The sequence below is a fragment of the Grammomys surdaster genome, unplaced genomic scaffold, assembly GCF_004785775.1.
Source record: "Grammomys surdaster isolate TR1022 unplaced genomic scaffold, NIH_TR_1.0 363, whole genome shotgun sequence".
NCBI classification, from domain to species: Eukaryota; Metazoa; Chordata; class Mammalia; order Rodentia; family Muridae; genus Grammomys; species Grammomys surdaster.
In genome coordinates this window covers 6,768,164-6,786,400 of record NW_021604782.1, presented here as the reverse complement: position 1 = coordinate 6,786,400, position 18,237 = coordinate 6,768,164, and the positions used below count along the sequence as shown (strand labels likewise).

Below are 18,237 nucleotides of genomic sequence, written 5' to 3'. Positions count from 1 at the left end.
GAGATATTGCACATTACTAAGTTGCATGTTGTCACGGCCTCAATGCAATTTAGTGTGTGTGATATTTTCACATGAGTGCATGCACACGGGTTTGGCTCTTGCTTGCTGGGATTACAGCTTTTCCATGCTGGAGGGTAGAACTGGTGCTGAGTTACATGTGAGAATGTATGCTATGTAAGATTTGGTTCAGAGAATCGACATGTTCTACTTCTTCACCCCAATTCTGAAGAAAATAAAAGTGCTGTACTTATTTTTAAAAAGTTAGGTTTGCTTAAGTAAATTAATGTTTTCAATTTCAAATTTGAATTGTTGACTAAACAAAATTCTTAGAGATTTAAAGGTGTAAGTAATACTTGTTTAAAGTAAAATGTACAATAATGAATATAAAGATCTGTCTATCATCTATCTATCTGTCTATCATCTATCTATCTATCTATCTATCTATCTATCTATCTATCTATCTATGGAAACATGGTTTCTCTGTGTAGCCCTGGCTGGTCTTGTCCTTGAACTCCCTCTGTAGAGAAGGCTGTAAATGCTATTTTTAATATAAATTTAAATAGTAAATTAATACAGCAGCTAAATCTCTTTATCCTAGCTAGTTCCAAATAATAACACAGAGACACCAAAATTTATTTTTAAGCTTCACCTCAATATCTGGCTACCTCCAGCTAAGAATCACAATACTTGAAATTATGCTTTCCATGTTTCTGTTGAACTCTCAAGAACTTTCTTCCTTCTCCGAATATACCCCCTATCGTGTCTGAGTGTGTATGTGTGTGTGTGTCTCAAGGCTAGCAGAAATCCCTCCATATTGTTTTATTCCCAGCCATTAGGTGATCAGCATTTATTTACAAGGAAGAAAATAGTAAGAATTGTTTACACAAACGTGAAACAGTAGATTACTGACCCAAGCATTTCATTGCTGTCTCTGTATTGAAACAAGACGAGGGCAGAGAGACAGCATTTTAATAACACAAGGTGTGATTTGAATATGCTTGGCCCAGTGAGTGCCTCTGTTAGGAGGTGTGGTCTTGTTGGAGTAGGTGTGGTCTTGTTGGAGGAAGTACATCACTGTGGGGGTGGGCTTTGAGATCCTCCTCCTAGCCACATGGGAGAGAGTCTTCTCTTGTTTGCCTTTGGAATAAGATGTAGAATAACTCCAATGCTTTGACTGCTTGGACACTACCATGCTTCCCACCACGATGATAATGGACTGAACCTCTGAACCTATAAGCCAGCACCAATTAAATATTTTCCTTTATAAGTGTTGCATTGGTCATGATGTCTCTTCATAGCATTGGAAACCCTAAGATACAAGGATAATCTTTACATATTACACAAAAACATGCCTACACCAGGCTGACCTTGAACTCACAGAGACTCACCTGTCTCTGCTTCCCAATTGCTGAGGCTAAAGCCATGTGCCACCACCACCCAGCATAAAGTTTGTTTTTGTTTTTTTTGTTTTTTTAAAGTGTTCTTGAGCTGGATGTAGTAGCATATGTCGATAATCCTAGCACTTGGGAGGCTGAGGCAGGAAGATTGCTATAAGTTCTAGGCCAGTTTGAACTACATAGAGAGTTTAAGGTTAATTTAACCCCCAAGAATGTAGGATATTATTTTTATTTGTTTGAGATGTCCTACCATTGTAATAAAGAGATAGAATATCTTATGCATACTTTGGGAAATTAACTGGAGGAAATAATGCCTTTTAACTGAGTGATTAAAGATTAGTGTAATATACTTGAATCTTTATTTTATTATGTTTTAAGGAAAATAGCCTTAAACTTTGTCTTATATGTAGTTTTTCATTGTGATACTTGCTACATTTGTTTTATTAAACTTAAAAGTTTTTGGTAAAGATGTTTACTATTATCTATACTTGAAACCCTTTTCTAAGCATTTATCATTTATGATCACTAAGCATTGTTAAGGACACAGAATGTATATTAATAAGTATTAGTGATATAAAAGTGCTGAATGAATGTATGTCACTCCTGCCAGAGTGGAAGAAGGTATCACTCAGGTGCTCTCCAGAGTTGGATGCTTCTGTCTGAGTATCAGCTATTCCCTGTATAAGCTCTGCTTCTCTGTACTGCTTAGCAGCATTGGGTGTGAGTGCACAGCCGTGACCTTGTCTCTTACACTAGAAGCCTGTTGTTGCCGGATTTCTGTGCATTGACTGTGCAGCTGAGGCAGGTGAACCAGGAGAGGGGTAAAGGAGATGTGATGGAAGAGAGGTTAGGTGTACAAGTGATACTAGAAGAAACTAGGCATTTGCTTCCAGACTGTTGTCCTAGAATAGATACTACAATAAAGCAAGACATAGGATGTCTTTTTTTTCCCTCTTGCCTCTAAAGTGTAAGTTTATCCTGTAGCTTATTAAGTGTGCAATAGCATTACCTCTTAAATATAATTGTATATATTTTGCTAGAAATACATTAGTGATCATCTGAGTTGTTGGAAAATGGAGTCTGATAGATTGTTACATTCAAGATTGACTCAAACCTTCAATTTGTTGAACTAGAATTTCTGCACAGTATATGAATTTGAAGGAACAGTGATACACCTGTGATCAAGGAGCTGGCACCATCCCTAGTCAGAGTGCTACACACTGTTGCTGCTCATGTTCCTTCACTGTTGATGGTAGCCATTGTCTCCTGGGCTAAGGATAGTCTGGTGCTCATCCTGGTTTGATCTTTAGAGAGGAAGGGTGGAAGTAATGTACAGAAATGTGAGGTTGGTGGGGTTTGGTTTTGGACTTGACTCATTTTTTATTTCTTTTCCTCCTGAGACTTGTCTGGCTTGTGGTGCTGTGTCCTCTAAGTGCACAGCCTTTCTGAGGTGTGGCTTGTTCTTCTCATTTTACAACTTGCTTCTGCTTTCACTTCATCCAAAGCAAGTTGAGGGATTGAGGCTGCCTTGTTTGTTTCTTCTTCAGTTTAGAAAAATGATGAGTCCCCACTGATCAGGAGTGGGAGAGGGTTTACAGAGGATACATGGTTGTGTGAGTGAGGCTTGAAGCACACTCCTTTAGTGGCACTCACTACAGAGATTCTAGGTCACTAGGGGAAAGGTGCTGAGGAAAGGCTCACTGTGCACAACTTTTATTCTACAGCGATGTGTGTATACATGGAACATGGCTGAATTGGAACACTATATCCTGTTTTTGAGGAGCAAGGTAGATAGAGGAGCCTGGGCTGTAGTGTCTTGTGTGTGTGTGTGTGTGGGTGGGTGGGTGGGTGGGTGGGTGGGGGTTATCTGTTAAGTCTGTAGTGATTGAAAGTCTGAGGGAGAGAAGTGGTCTTGTTAGAAAGGGCACCTCAGTGGCTATTGCAAGTTACTTTTTCCTTCGGTAGATGAACTGTCAGGAGAGGGGAGAAGAGCTTCCAGTATATTCGGAATTTATCAATTGCTGAGTGTTAGAAAATCCTAGAGACACAACAAACTAATTTCCATACTGTCTGAAAAATGACACGAGGGATAAAATAGTCCCAGAAAGTTGAGCAAAAATAATAGCTCTTCCCTCAAGTGAAAGTTGTCACATTTGAAAGGAAACTGGGTAGCACATGACTATTAGGGTAGTGACCATAATGCAGACTTTGTTTCCACCTTTACAGGGGTTGTTTGCTCATGGTGAGCAGTTTAGAAGGAAATGCCTGTTGGTACTGTGACATCACAGAGCACAGATGCTATATAGGTATGGTTAGGCAATGCATTGTGTGTGTGTTTGTTGCCTTCACATGCTCTTCACAAGTTCTCTTCCCTTGTGTTTTATGAAACGTGCTTTATCATACAGTAAGTGTCCATGTGGAGTTCAGGTCTGTGCATTTTGCTTTCTGGACTGTGGTCTGGTCATTGGCGGGTACTGTAGTGGTTTAATTATACATGCACTATGACTGTGATTGAACCCAGGGCCTCATGTGCTAGGTGAGTGTTCTATCCCTGAGCCATATGCCCAGCTCTCAGTTTCTGAATCTGGGAGATGAGTGAATGTAAGTTCACCATTACAGGATCTTGTTCATATAACCCATACTTTACAATTTAAATAATAGAGTTGTATTAGCTTCCTGTTGGTAGTATGCCAAAGTATCATGAACTCAGTACTTTAAAAGACACTTTTTCTAGCTTGAGAGATCAGAAGTCCTAATATAATGATATGAGCAGGGCTGGGATCTTTCTGGATGATGATGAGGAGATGTGAGGGCATTAAAACATCCTCTCTTCTAGTACATTTTTAGAAGGTGCTGCTCTGCATTTTGCTGATGCTCATATGCTAGGTCATGAGCAATGCAGTCCAGGCAGTAGATCGTCGTCTTCCCTCAGTGGGTTGCATGAATATACTTGGTAACCATGAACAATGTGTAGTGGAGATAGATACTCAGGGTCCACCATTTAGCTAAAAGTTGTTGTAGTAACTCTTACGGACAACTCCAGTTCAGAGTGGAAAGAAAGGCTGTACTCATCCCATAAGTGGTCTGTTTTGGGCTGGTCATCTGCAGGGAGCCTCACTTGAGTTAATTTATTATAACCTTAGTGTCAATTTACCTTTACTATGAAAAACTTGTAAATAAGATGAGGCTAATGCAAGCCACCTTTTCACACTAGACAAATTCCCTGAGCTGCTCCTCACCCTAGTAGTTAATGTGGTTATCCTTCCTCCTCAGCTTCCATGCCCAGTGGTTTCTGAGGAGGCTGCACTCTGGTGATTTTCTCCTAATGTAGAAGGGATTCCATACCCTCTTTGGCTGATGTGGTGTAGTCCTCAGGTCTCCGAGAACCGTCAGCTTCCCCTTCCTTTCCATGCTTGTCCTTTCAGGGTGCCCTGTCCCTTCCTCTAGTTAGACTGCCGCTCCTTAAGCCTGCTAAGCCTTGCCTTAGTCTCAGCCTCTTCCCTGATGTTTCCAGCATTCTTTACTTAGATTTGCCAGGCCAGATATTCTCCCTTTCTTTATTCTCCGCTTATCCATGTTTCCCTATCATTTGTTCTTCTTAGACTTTTCCGTTCTTTTGTTTCCTATGGGATATCTCTTCTTTCTGTCTTTTTGATATATTTAAATCTGGGTCCATGTTGTGAGAGTCCCATGACACATTCTTGAGTGACACCATTGGTAAAGGTGGCAAAGGTTTTGCAGACGGGGAGGTATTCATTAACACCATTTGTCAGAGTACTATTGCATGACAGAGTCACTTGACTACAGATCTAACTTGTGCTCTGGGAGCTTCCCTCCTGGGAATGTTTGCAGAAAGCCTGTGTGTGCTTCTGTGTGCCATGTCACTTTGCTGTCACTGTCCTCTTTTGTAGTGACAGCTTCACCTTCTTGTGACTGTCTGCCCCTACATAGCCCTGGCCTCTGTGGTTCCTGGGGTTACTTGGGGACTTTTCCACACAGGGCTGCCTTGATCTCTTTCAACAGAGAAATGCCATAGCAAGATATAGCCCGTTTTTACTCCTTGTATTTTCCTGCTTGGATTTACTCTGCAGTTAATAACCATGCATCTCCCCAGATGACTTGTATTATTTGATACCAAAAGTGACTTTGTAATCTTGGTTGCATAAAGAAATGTATGAAAATCTTGTTAAAAAGAAAATTTGACAGAGTATGAGTTAGATTATTCTTCATTCTTCTCTGGCCTTTCCCTTCTGTTTCCTTTCCTGCTTTCTTTCCCCCTTTCCCCTCTTAGTCCTTCTGTGCTAGGGCTTGAACCCAGGACTTGGAGTGTGCTACTAAACCTTGCTCTACCATTGAGCTATACTCCCTACCTCACTTGTTCTTTTTAAATGTGGACTGGATGCAGGCTAGGTTTTTTAGAATTAATTCTTTCTTTAGACACAGAGAATATGATTCATACCCAAGGAATAGCTATTTTAGAAGTGGAAAGTTGGGGCCTAGCTTAGTTAAGTGCTTGCATAATACATAAGGCCCTGAATATGATTCCCACTGACCCCAGCCCCCACTCAAAGAGCAGAAAATTGGTAAGTTCAGTGATATGCTGTTTTAGGAAGTTTCGAGTGATTGTCTCGTCAGAGAGAAGTGAATTTGCAGATTAGTATATGGGCTTTAGTATTTTAATACAGTAAGTAGCATTTTCCAGAGAAATGAGACCTGTTGCCAGATTTGGAATAAAGTGACTAGAAAACCAAAGGTGATGATTTTTCTGAACCGTATTATGATACTGGGATTATTTACCTTTTCTTTTCTCTCTGGGTTTTCTAGAGGGGTATTCGATGCTTCCCTCAAAATGGCTGGCTTCTATGGATTGTACACCTGGCTGACTCACACTATATTTGGCATCAATATTGTCTTCATACCGTCAGGTAACAACTGTATACAGAACTTCATGGCTGTCTAGTTGAGGAAAGTTAGACCTTACAATAGAGCTACCTCAGAATAAGGTCTCTAGATCAGCAATGTGCTTGTGTTTTGCTGTAGCCTCAGTATCTAGAACCACACCTATCACATGAGAGTCATTTGCAAGTGTTTGTTGAATGAGTAAATGTTCTAATATTTCGTATAACATTAGCCACACAGTTGGTATTCAACAAATTAATAGGCAGGGAGTGAGCAGTTTGTCGTCTGATAGTTTTGTCCTATGAGGGCTGCCACCCCAGGGGCAGGATGAGTGTGTCTGAGCAGGTTTAAGACTATTGTCATCTGTTCTGAGATGGAACACCATCCTTCTGCAAGCTGCACACAGGCTGATGACAAGCTTGCCATTTTTCCTTGATGGTTCAGAACCTCCATCCACTTTTTTATTTTTGTCATTGTTTCTCTAAATATCCCCCTCCTTCGACACTCTCTGCTGTCACTCATCAGCTTCCATTCTTCCTCCTTCCATGTGTTCCCACATTCAGGCTTGCTTTTTCTCACTCAGCTGTAGTAAGTAGCCCACGCTCTGATTGTCTTATTCCCTGTATATAGCCCACCTTCTGACTGTCTTGTACCCTGAGACCACACAAAGCTGTTGTATAATCATGTTAAGGCAGGCAGGAAAGGCATGTATAGACAAAAGCCAGCTTTTCAAGGTCACCCAAATGGTTAATGGTTGGACCAGAACAAGAATCCACATCTGTGTGGCTCTTAGTCTGAAGGGAGCGAAAGAGGAGAGAGCCTGGACTGCTTTGGAACCAGTGAACTTGAAGTCTTTCTACTTGCAGGACTTTTTTTTTTTATGTCTAGTATGTTTAATTTTTTAGTGGCAAAGTAAAGAATAAGAATTCAACCCAAGGGGAGGTGGGAGTGGGTGGGTGGGTGAGCACCCTCGTAGAAGCAGTGGGAGGGAGGATGGGATATAGGGGGTTTCCAGAGGGGAAACCAGGAAAGGGGATAACTTTTAAAATGTAAATAAATAAAATATCCAATAAAAAAAAATTCAACCCAAGATGTAGATTGACTTGTCGGTCAGGACATTTTGGTGAATGTTCTACAGTTATATTTATGGAACTAGATTTTAGCCATAGGGCAATAGAATTTAACATGTAAAAAATAACATAAACCAGGGACTGGAGAGATGGCTCAGCATTTAAGAGCACTGGCTGCTCTTTTAGAGAACCTGGGTTCAATTCCCAACACTCAAATTGCAGCTCACAACTGTCTAGCTCCAGTTTCAGGGGATCTGATACCCTCACACATATACAGCAACAACACACTAAATAAATAAATATTTAAAAGAAAAAACAGAACATAAACTCATAAGCTAGCCAAAGTAGAGAAGTTTTAGTAACAACTTTTAAGATAGTGAGCTGTTATTTAAGTAGAAAGCTGAAACAGGCTCTACCAGTCCTCTAAAATTGAAGCCTGCACTGGCTTACTTATTTGAGTGGACTTTTAAGAAGATTGTTTTTATTTTATGTGTGTGGGTGTTGGGTGCATGTATATATGTATTAGCACCACATGTAAGCAGTATCTGCAGAGACTTGAAGAGTATGTCAGATCCCGGGATCTGGAATTACACATGATTGTGAGTAGCATGTGGGTGCCAGGATTCAAACTTCTGCCCTCCCACCAGAGCCTTCTCTCCAGCTGCAGTGGGTGGGTGACTTAAAGAGGGAGGGTAGTACTTGGGCTCTGCTGCTTTGTTACTGTTGCCAGGGACTTTGATTGCTTTTCTTTTAACTCTTTTAGCTTTGGCAGCAATCCTTGGAGCTGTGCCATTTCTGGGGACATACTGGGCAGCAGTACCTGCAGTTCTAGACCTGTGGCTGACACAAGGGTTAGGATGTAAGGCCATTTTGCTCCTGGTCTTTCATCTCTTGCCAACATACTTCGTAGACACTGCAATCTATTCTGATATATCAGGGTAAGTGGTCTCGAGTTCTTGCTCAGTCTTAGGGTGTTTGGTTTAGGGAAGGAGTAGTGGGAAAAAATGTTTCAGTTGGGTAGCCTTTTGTGATCCTTTCACAGTGAAATTCAGATGTAGAATTACATTGTTGTGGTAAAGTTATGATCATAATCATGTAAGCATAAAATCCAAAATTTAAGACCAAAATTATGCATAATTCTGTTCTGAGTTTTGTGACATTTAGCCTAGGAAAGAAGTATTACTAGGTATACCTAAAATATTTTAAGTACAATAAGGAGTTAGTGACTATTTCAGTGCTGCTTTGCATTTGGAGAACATGGTCATACAATTGTGTGTCTAGAGATTCCAGTGTAAGGTGAATCTTAGCAAGTGTTAATGTCTGCACTCTTCAGATAGTATGTATGGCTCATGATGAACACAATTTAAATTTTAACTAGTCAAACTTACATGATCTAATAAAGATCTGTTTTTCCTAGGTTTTGATACCTGTGTAGAGATTGCATCAGGTTCTCAATTTATTATTTTCATTATTATGATCATTATTGTTTATTATGATGATGATTGTATTTGTCACTGTGTAGCTCAGATAAGACCTCCCAATTCATAATCTTACTGTCTCAGCTTCCTAAGTGCTGTCATTCCAGGTGGGGCTCTAACTGGCCTCATTCAGTGTGCTATCATTAACTAAAAGGTACAGCGAGGTGAGGGCATATGACTTAGGTTAGGACATGAGGAAGAGGATTTTTTTTAAAGACCTGCCAGGTATGGTGGAGCACACCTTTGAGCTCTAGGGAAGCAGAAGCTGGTGGATGTTCTCTTGAGTTCAAAGCCAGCCTGGGCTACATAGGCAGTTCTTGGCCAGCTTGGGCTGCATAGTGACTTGACATTCTGCTTCAAAAACAAAACAAAAAAACCCAAACTAAAGGCCTAATGGACATGGCCTCTGCTTCTATAAACAGTCTTTAGCTATTTTAAGTTTTCTAAAATTAAGTTATATGGTGATTTTTTTCCTCTCAAGTTAAAGTTATAAAATAATGTAACAGCACAGAAGCCCCATTGAACCAGCGTACAGTGAAACCAGGCAATTTCCAGCCCATCCTATAAAGTAATTTATATGCCTTCAGCTGGAGAGGGAAAAGTAAAATTCCCAAAGTATCACCTGTGGTCTGTGATTCCTTTGTGCATTAATCAGAGACAAGGGCTGGAGAGATGACTCAGTGGTTAAGAACACCGACTGTTCTTCCAGAGGTCCTGAGTTCAATTCCCAGCAACTACATGGTGGCTCACAACCATCAGTAATAGGATCTGATACTCTGTTCTGGGGTGTCAGCTCTAGTGAACTTATATAAATAAATAAATCTTAAAAAAAAAAAAGAACTGCCAGTTGGAGGCCCACTTGAACTCCATAGCAGCATCCTGTCTTGACATCAGACACAGAGCATGGAACTGGAGAACCATCTCTGTGGTTAAGATTGTGTACTGTTCTTTCAAAGAACCTGAGTTTGGTTCCCAGCACCTACATTGGATAGCTTACAAGTGTCTATAACTGTAGTTCCAGGGAATCCAAGACCCTCTTTGGCATGGAGACATACAAACATATATGCACATACGCAAAAATAAGAAGAAAACTTAAAAAATAACCCCCCACCAAAAAAAAAACAAACCCCTCCAAACTCAAAGCCTGGCTTACACTGTAATCCCAGCACTTGGGCAGGGATAGGCAGGGGACTAACCTAGTTCAAAGCTATTTGCTTTACATACAAGCTGCAGGCCAGTTAGGGCAACAGGGATACCCTGCCTCAGAACAGCCAACCACAGACCTGGTACTGTGATCAACTGAGGTGTAAACAGTATATGATTTACACTTAAGTGCTCTGTGTATTTAAACTTCACTGTAAATTTTTTATATTAAGGATTATAGTTATAATTTAAGACTTATATGTGATTGTTCTCATAATAAATACTTTATTTGATCAGTGTTATTAGACATGAAAAGTTTGGTATAAATATATTTTTAATTAAGCTTTTATTTATAAGTCCTCCGTTCACCACTTTAAGCATTAAGAATTTCTGGTAACAATTTTCTCCAAACACATCATTTAGGGAATACTTCACTGCTATAAATCTTTTTGGAAGAAGAGAACTAAATTGTGAACATCATGTTTTTATTTCTGAAGGCTGATTCACCCCTGTATGTTTGTAAACTGCTATATATTCTAAAATCCTTTTTGTGTATTTAATTATTTACCTTTATGAAAATGTTCCACTCATCTGTGTTATTTAAAAACTAGAAACAAACAGATCTTTGTTCCTCTTGCGTCAGCGGTGAGGACTTATCTATACTGTGTTGCTCTATGTGACTCACTCCATCCAGGTTGTGTCAGCATTGCCGTCATAGGCTGTGCGGCAGTCATGAATCCTATAAAATAAAAGTCTGTGCTTTGTTGACAGATGTCTTCCATATACAGCCTGTTATTACACCTGTGGTAGTTATAGTTTAGAAGACTGCCAAAGGTCAAAACTGTGAACAAAAGGAATATTGCTATTACTATTTTATAAAACTGTAATTGTTATTAAAGAAACCATACCTGCTAAATTGTACTCACTATTATCCTTAAAGGAAGTAAACCTAGCAGGTATCTTAGGCAACCAGTCTTCAGCCATCAGTAAATCTTCAGGAAGCCATGTGAGATGGCTTCCTGATACAGACTACCTGATAGCAGCATACTTTTATTCTTTCAGTTGCTAGTCCTGTAAAAAGAGGAAGAGGCTTCTTGTTGGTACATATTCGAGAAAATCTTTGTTTCTCAATAATATTATACGTTCTTGATTCTACATTGATGTAATCTAAAGAAAGCTAGTAATGGAGTAAAGCCTTAAATATCAGAGAACCATCATTGTGTAGTTGGGATTTCTCCAAAGCTGATATTCATTGGGAATCACATGCACTGGTGTGCTTTACGTTCCAGAGGAGGCCACCCCTACCTGACTGGCTTAGCAGTGGCTGGCGGAGCCTACTACCTGGGCCTGGAAGGAGCGATCATTGGGCCTATACTTCTCTGCATACTTGTCGTTGCTTCCAATATCTACAGTGCCATGCTAGTGAGTCCTACGAACTCAATGCCCACACCAAATCAGACCCCGTGGCCTGCTCAGACTCAGCGGTGAGTTCAGCAGCATGATGGTGACCACGTGTAGACACAGACTGCACTATCTCTGTTTTCAATGAAGCTACATCTGGGACTTACCAGGTTGAATGTCTCAAGCACTCATTATCCATGCAGATTGTTTCCACTAGTTCTCAAGGTTTCCAGTACACCCTCTCCATAGGTTATTCTGCCTGTTGATGCCCTGACTGCAGTCATTTCAGAATAACTTTAAACATGGTCTAAAATGTACTGCTCTCCTGAGGCAGGCCTTGCTCAGTCAGTGTGTTTGCCTGACCTTATTGTTTTTTTATTAATTTTTTTCATTGTCTCAGTGTACCAGCCTCATTTTTTAGTATAGTGCTAAAAGGTATCAGGTAGTTGCTATTTTATGGCTATTAAAAGACAAGATTCGGTTATCTGGTGTGCACATTATGGAGGTTGTGAATTATATTTGCTTGAATACCTAGAAGTGGATTGTTTTCTGTGTGTTAAATTTAATGTTAAAAACTTAAAAAATAATGTAAGTGTGTTGACTCATGCCTATAACCCTAACACTTGAGCCAAAGGCAGGAGAATCAACAGCTTGGGCAACATAGACTGTCCCAGACTCAAACAAGAAAAACCTTACAAAATGGGTTTTCTGTGTAAATCATACAGACCTGCATACATCCTAGAAACAAAATAAACAGCAACAGTTTCAGAATAAATAGGTCTAACTTTCTAGAGACTTTATTATGTTGCCCAGCTTGTCATCTGTGGGAAAGCACTGAGTTCTGTGTCATATATTCTTGCGTACTTTGAGTCACCAAGAAGTTGGTCTGACAGTCCAATTACACTTCTATACTTCGGTCTCTCTGTCATCTATCTATCTATCTATCTATCTATCTATCTATCTATCTATCTATCTGTCTATCTGTCTATCTATCTATCTATCTCATGTATTATATCTCAAACTCAGTTTCCCCTTCCACACTTTTATCCTTCTAGGTAAAATTTTAAAGTGTGGTGTTGCTCTTTTTGTCTTAAATATGTCTTTTGAATTGATCGAAGTAGCTTCTGAGTTAGAGTCTGTTGCTCAGAAACCCATAGATGTAATATCTTGGTTTTTTAATATTTTTTTAATATTTTGTTTTTTATATTTTTATTGAGGCAGGATCTCACTGTGTCATTGTGTAGCCCTGGCTAGCTTGGAATTTGGAGATCCACCTTCCTCTGCCTCCAAATTTGAGAACCAGAGCTGTATGTCTCCACATACTCATTTAGTGATGGCTAAGAAAAGTCAGTTTTCTGAGGAAGAATAGAGCAGAGGGATGTAGGTGACTGACAGAGCCTTCACCAACTGGGGCTGTTATCACAAGGACTAGATCTTTCCCTCCTCTCCCTTCTTTCCTTTCTTGAGGCATTCTTCCTGTGGAGCCCAGGCCAGCTGGATTCACAGTCCACTCTTTAGCTTCCTGAGTACAGTGTGTACTGCTTCCATATCCATTTGCTTTTCCTCTTCATAGCAAGTGTTTGGGTACTTGCACAGTGAAAGGATAGTTCTTTCAGGCTACTAGAGAGAATGACAGAGTTTCTTAATGTTTTGTTGTTATGTGGGGGAGGGTTGTATTGATTTTTAATATATGAACCAAAATTCACTGTAAGATGAAGCCAGGGAAACCAATGTATAGAGACAAGAGAAGACAAGAGTAGGAAGTTGCATTATCAGGTCGGGGGTACTGGGAAAGAAGATGTGAGGGCTGCTAGATACCCAGCATTGTTTCCGTCAGTCATTCATGCATGTGGACAGTTTTGCCAAGCTTATTCTGAAAACCAAGGCTTTGACTTTTCCCAGCACCAATGATATCAGTGAAGGTTTATGTTTTTCAGCTCATGTTAAAAATAAGACATTGAAGTTGTAGGTGGGTTATTATACGTGTGGCTTTAATATAGTCTGACAAGTCCACCACCTTGTGCAGCCCTTGATGGCTGTGATTTTTGGTCTCTTTTGTGTGCTGATAATTCATCACAGGACGATCTTCAGATCTCTTAGCTGGAGGTTGCAAGCCCAGCTGCAGCCAGGAGCAGGGAAGGGGTGATGAGTTGAAGATGCAGAGATCTGCTGTAGGTGTAGTACCCTGTGCTAGTACACAGCCGCACTTACATCTCTGCCTGTTGTTCCTAGTCCAAAACTCTTTCCCTTCTCCAGAGAAAAGTAATTAATTTCTGCAAAGGATTGGGAAGGAAGGATCAGCTGCTTGGTTTGGTGGAAGTTGGTGGGGATGGTGGAGCGTGCGGTGGTGCTTTCTTAGCAGATGAGCAGCAGGTCACTGCTCAGTCCCACCCTCTGCTCTCATAGGTAGCCCATAGTGTGACCTGCTTCTGAACCTTTTGGGTATTTTGCTGAGTGAATTAGGTTGTTTTATGCTCCTTCTAATAATGGCTTGGAGTTCCTGCTTTTCAGAGGTGGTTAAGTCTGAGTGGTTGCCTGTTGGATCCACCAACCGAACCCCAGCTGTGGCATTCTGGGCCTAAAGGAAATGGGTTTTTTACCCACTACTCCTTTAGTGAGCAATTTTAAGCACTGTTTAAGTTTTTGTTTTTGTATTTTTGAGACACGGTCTCTCTCTGTAGTCCTGACTCACCTGGAACTCACTGAGGTTCACTTGTCTCAACCTCCAGAGTTCTGGAAGTAAAAGGCATGTACCAGGCCTGGCTTTGCTGGTGTTCATTACTGTTCTAATCCTATAATATTTTCCAGAATGCTTAGGTTATGTAGTTTAGAGATACTAAGTTGCCTTGACCTGTTTTAACTAATGCTTCTAGCCAACTTTGCCTGTCTTCAAATGTGAAAACACATGCTCAGACAGCATTGAGAACTAGTTACATAAATAGATCCTTGCAGTGTTAGTTCTGACAGGTGCAGAGTAAGTCTCCTGCCCCCAGCTCCCATGCGTTCATGCACTCATTTGGCCATGGCTAGATGCACTGTTACAACTACAGGAGCTTGAGGCTGGGGCTCTGCCAAGTACAGTGCTCAGAAATGGGGACAGTGTCACTGTTGAGAAATAATAGACACATAGATGGACATACGTCTTCATTGTTTTATTTATTTAATTTTTTTCAAACGATAACACAAGTATTTAAGGAAACCTGGGTTTCATTGTTCAGGTCTGTCAGCATGTGTTTTTATATTCATGGGGTATTTAGTCAGGTAATACAAAAACCCTTTCAAAGCCTTGTTTCTCCATATCTGCTTTTGAAAGTAGAGCCTTACTAGTCCTCTTGTTCTGAGGGCTGGGAGGGAGACTTTGGTCTAAGTCTCTGAGAGAGCCTCCAGACAAGTGAGCATATGTGAGTGCCATATCTCTTCTGTAACATTTGGCCGTGTTCCTCTTGACCTTGAAGGACTTTGTATATTGTATTGTAAGGTTAGGCTTCCATTTATTTCTGCTTTTTCTAATCCTGTGTGTTTGTATGGACTGAAAATGCTCAAGACAGACAGAGTGGAGGAGGAGGTGGCAGGATTTGGAATTGCTTTTGAAGTTGGAGTTGCCTTATAAGCTGTTAAGGAAAAGCCTTGTGTTATGAACATTTGTTTACACTGCTCCCTGAACTTTACCACACTAACCCTTGTTGTCCTTTAGCTGTTTCTAAATGTTGTGCACTTTATGGTAACTGATGGCAGACTGTGCTATAAAAGCAAAATTAATTTTATTCAACTTGGAAGAAAATGATGTAAGAAGGAACAGTGATATAACATGCTGTATTTATATGGTCACAGACTATAAATTGAAATTTGCTCTTGAGGACTTGGAGAGATGGCGTAGTAGTAGTTAACTAGTTGTTGCTCTTATAGAGGATGCTGGTTTAGGTCCATATGGTTGCCTACAACCGTCTGTAAACCTAGTTCTAGGGGATAGGATACTCTCTTCTAGGCATCCAACATACACATGGGGCATGTACATTCATGTAGGCAAAGCTCTCAGACACATTAAATAAATCTCAATAATTTTTTATTTTTCTTTTGTATTCCTACTAGATGATTCTGTTAAGAAGTTGTATACTTTCTCCCTAAGTGGGTCCTAATAAACTATCCATATATATTTCACTTCAAATATGTTTGATTAAATAATAATAGTAATGCTAATAATAAAAACCCTACATATCGGCTGAGCCTCAAACAACCAGAAGAAGATAGTTTATTTTTTTACTTGTTTAAAAAGCAGTCCAGAGGAGCATTCCAGGTCTCGAGTGTTAAGCCAGTGCCCAAGCCTAGCCTCTTTGAATCAGAATGCCATGACAACCTTGATTTGTGGCTTTATACTAGAGCACATGTTCATTAGTAACCTCTGACCCTGGCCCCTTGGCTGGCTGTGAGCATCTTAAGTTTACCAGGTGACACTATGACAGGCCTGTCAACTCTGTCAAAGGCTATTTAGCCACCATGGTCCTGAGGTAGATACCTTGTAAGTGCATCAGACCTTTTTATCCAGTCTAAATCCCAGCTGGCACTTGGTGGTGTTTACTTAGCTTATCTGATGTGGGACAAGTCAAGTGATGAAAACACCTTCTCAAATCTGTCTGGCACTCTGCCCTTTAGAGCGTGGGGTTCTGTGTAGCACCAGGGTCCCTCCTAACAAGACTCCATCAGCAATTCATCTGATCAGCAAGGCTTACTCTCTTTAACATGATTCTATTTTCCAGCCAGTTAGACATTCTAAGAGCCAAGAAACAGCCCCTAAGTTGTACAACACTTCTCTGTAACATCTCATTAGCCAAAATCCAGTCACAGAACCATTTGTGCTTCAAGGGGAAGTCTCAGATGAGAGAGAATGAACTCAGCCCCAAACTGGGGTCTTGTTTATACAGAATGAGGGAATAAGAGATTAAGAGAATAAGAGTAAGAGATTTTGAAACAGTCTTGTGAAAATACTAAAAATAATGACACTAATCTTTTCTACCCTCTTAAAGATTATGAAGAATACAATGTTGTATGGTAACTGGTTCTGGGCTTGCCCCTCCCTCCTCATAGTTTTACTAACCCCACTCCTTTTCAAAGCAAAACCAACCATTCTCTCCCCCCCCCCCTTTTTTTTTAGGACTTTCCGTGACATCTCTGAAGATCTGAAATCTTCAGTAGATTGACATGGCTTTACTGCAGTGACTTCTCTGGGGAGTTTTCACTTTGACAGTGAGTCCTCCGAGCTTTGGCGTCCATTCTGTCAGCTGTGTCTGGCAGGCAGGGGAACCCAGAAAAGAAGCAGAAGCCTCCCAGCCGTACATGCAGAACACCAAGTGAGAGAGAACTTGCTCTAGGCTGCTTCGCATTTCAAAACACAGCTTGAGAGTTGAGAACTGTGTCTGCTCACAGCTCCTGCTAAGATGGCTTGAAAAGTTGCAGTTCATGCATTGGTACCAAGGCTTGAAATTGCCCTCTTTGATTATCTGCTGCAGTGTGTATTGATAAGGTATTTTAAGGATTTTGAATTACCTGCTATTAAATGTATATCCAGTGTAGTTTTTCTCCTGCTGTAGGAGTTTAGCCCTTTTCAGTGACAAGGCTTTTCCTGTGGAGTATGGTTCAGTAAGCAGAAAAGGGCGTCTGATACCCCTTAGGTAAAGATGGATCTGTGTGCTGTGGGAGAGACGCAGGAGGAGTGGAGCTCTTCCTCTCTTCTTCTCACCCATGTTGCCAGATTTCTACAACTTTTCTGACCACACTGAAGAAGATCCCTACTGAGCTGCTATGAATAGTAAGGATGTGATAGAATCCATGCTGTCAGTGTTCCTCTCTTACCTGCTTTATAAGCATAGACTCTAAGTCGCAGTGGTCCTCTGGTTTGTTATGTGTACCCACAGTTCTTTTCTGGGACCTCTATCCGTTAGTTTGTAGTAGCAGAATTTCCTATTTCCTGCCGCTTAGCACAGTGCCTTGCACAGGGAGTCTAGATGAATGCTTGCTGAATTGGACTATAACTTTGTGTGTATCTTAGATATGACACAACCAGCTTAGTCACAACCAGCATAGTGCGTTACATTTTATACAGCCTTTGTGCACATTACTTTACGCGCACTTCACATCAGCTCGAGAAGCTCTGTACTCTGAAGAGTGTCACACTGTAGGGGAGCTAAGCTTCAGGACAGCGGCCATGCAAAGCTACCGAGTGTCATAGCTTATCTCCTGTCTTCTGATGTTACATCTGCAGGCTCTGTCGTAACGCATTTTTTCTGGCCTTGGCAGTTTCCCAGTCCTGTTAGCAGAGGTTGTCATTCACTCGTTACATGTGAAAGAGTTGTTCTGCTTCATGACACATGACCTGGCTGGAACTTGAGTCCCACTCCTAGTGTGCCCTTTCTAGCTGTTCCTGTGCTTCCGAGGAAATGTGCAGCAGAAGGGATTTGGATTTGTTTTTTGAAAGCACTTAAGACTAAAATTTTTTTAAAAAACTTCTTACTAACTTTATAACTTGATTGACCTCACGATTAATAAAACCCACACCTACTGCAGTGTCATTTGACTTGCTGTGTATAGCATAGCTCATGCTGCTTTCCTGGTTGTGGCATGAATCCTTCAACACTATGACCTGTTAATCCATGATCTGTTAGATCTGACCACTGAATCACTTACTCTATTCTTTAAAAAGTTGGTCATTTGCTCATTAACATGTTTCTTGAGCGTTAGTAAATTCTAGGCACTATGCCAAGGACCACAGGGTGCTGTGGGAGACGACTGCTAAGATGGCTTATCTCACCTTAAATGCCAGCCAGATCCTGTAAATCATACTAAACCTAAAATTCC

At 40.7% G+C, this 18,237-nt stretch overlaps 1 protein-coding gene across 2 annotated transcripts in view; it reads left to right on the top strand.

The window, feature by feature from the left end:
- The window catches only part of Tmem245 (transmembrane protein 245), a 67,383-nt gene extending 49,432 nt beyond the window's left edge, over positions 1–17,951 (top strand). For both annotated transcript variants that reach the window (XM_028779937.1, XM_028779936.1), the window contains 4 exons: positions 6,222–6,322; positions 8,130–8,304; positions 11,277–11,471; positions 16,538–17,951. In XM_028779937.1, the coding sequence (XP_028635770.1) occupies positions 6,222–6,322; positions 8,130–8,304; positions 11,277–11,471; positions 16,538–16,583 (517 nt within the window). In that variant the 3' untranslated portion in view covers positions 16,584–17,951. The remainder of the gene's footprint in view (positions 1–6,221; positions 6,323–8,129; positions 8,305–11,276; positions 11,472–16,537) is intronic.
- Positions 17,952–18,237: the final 286 nt, after the last annotated feature.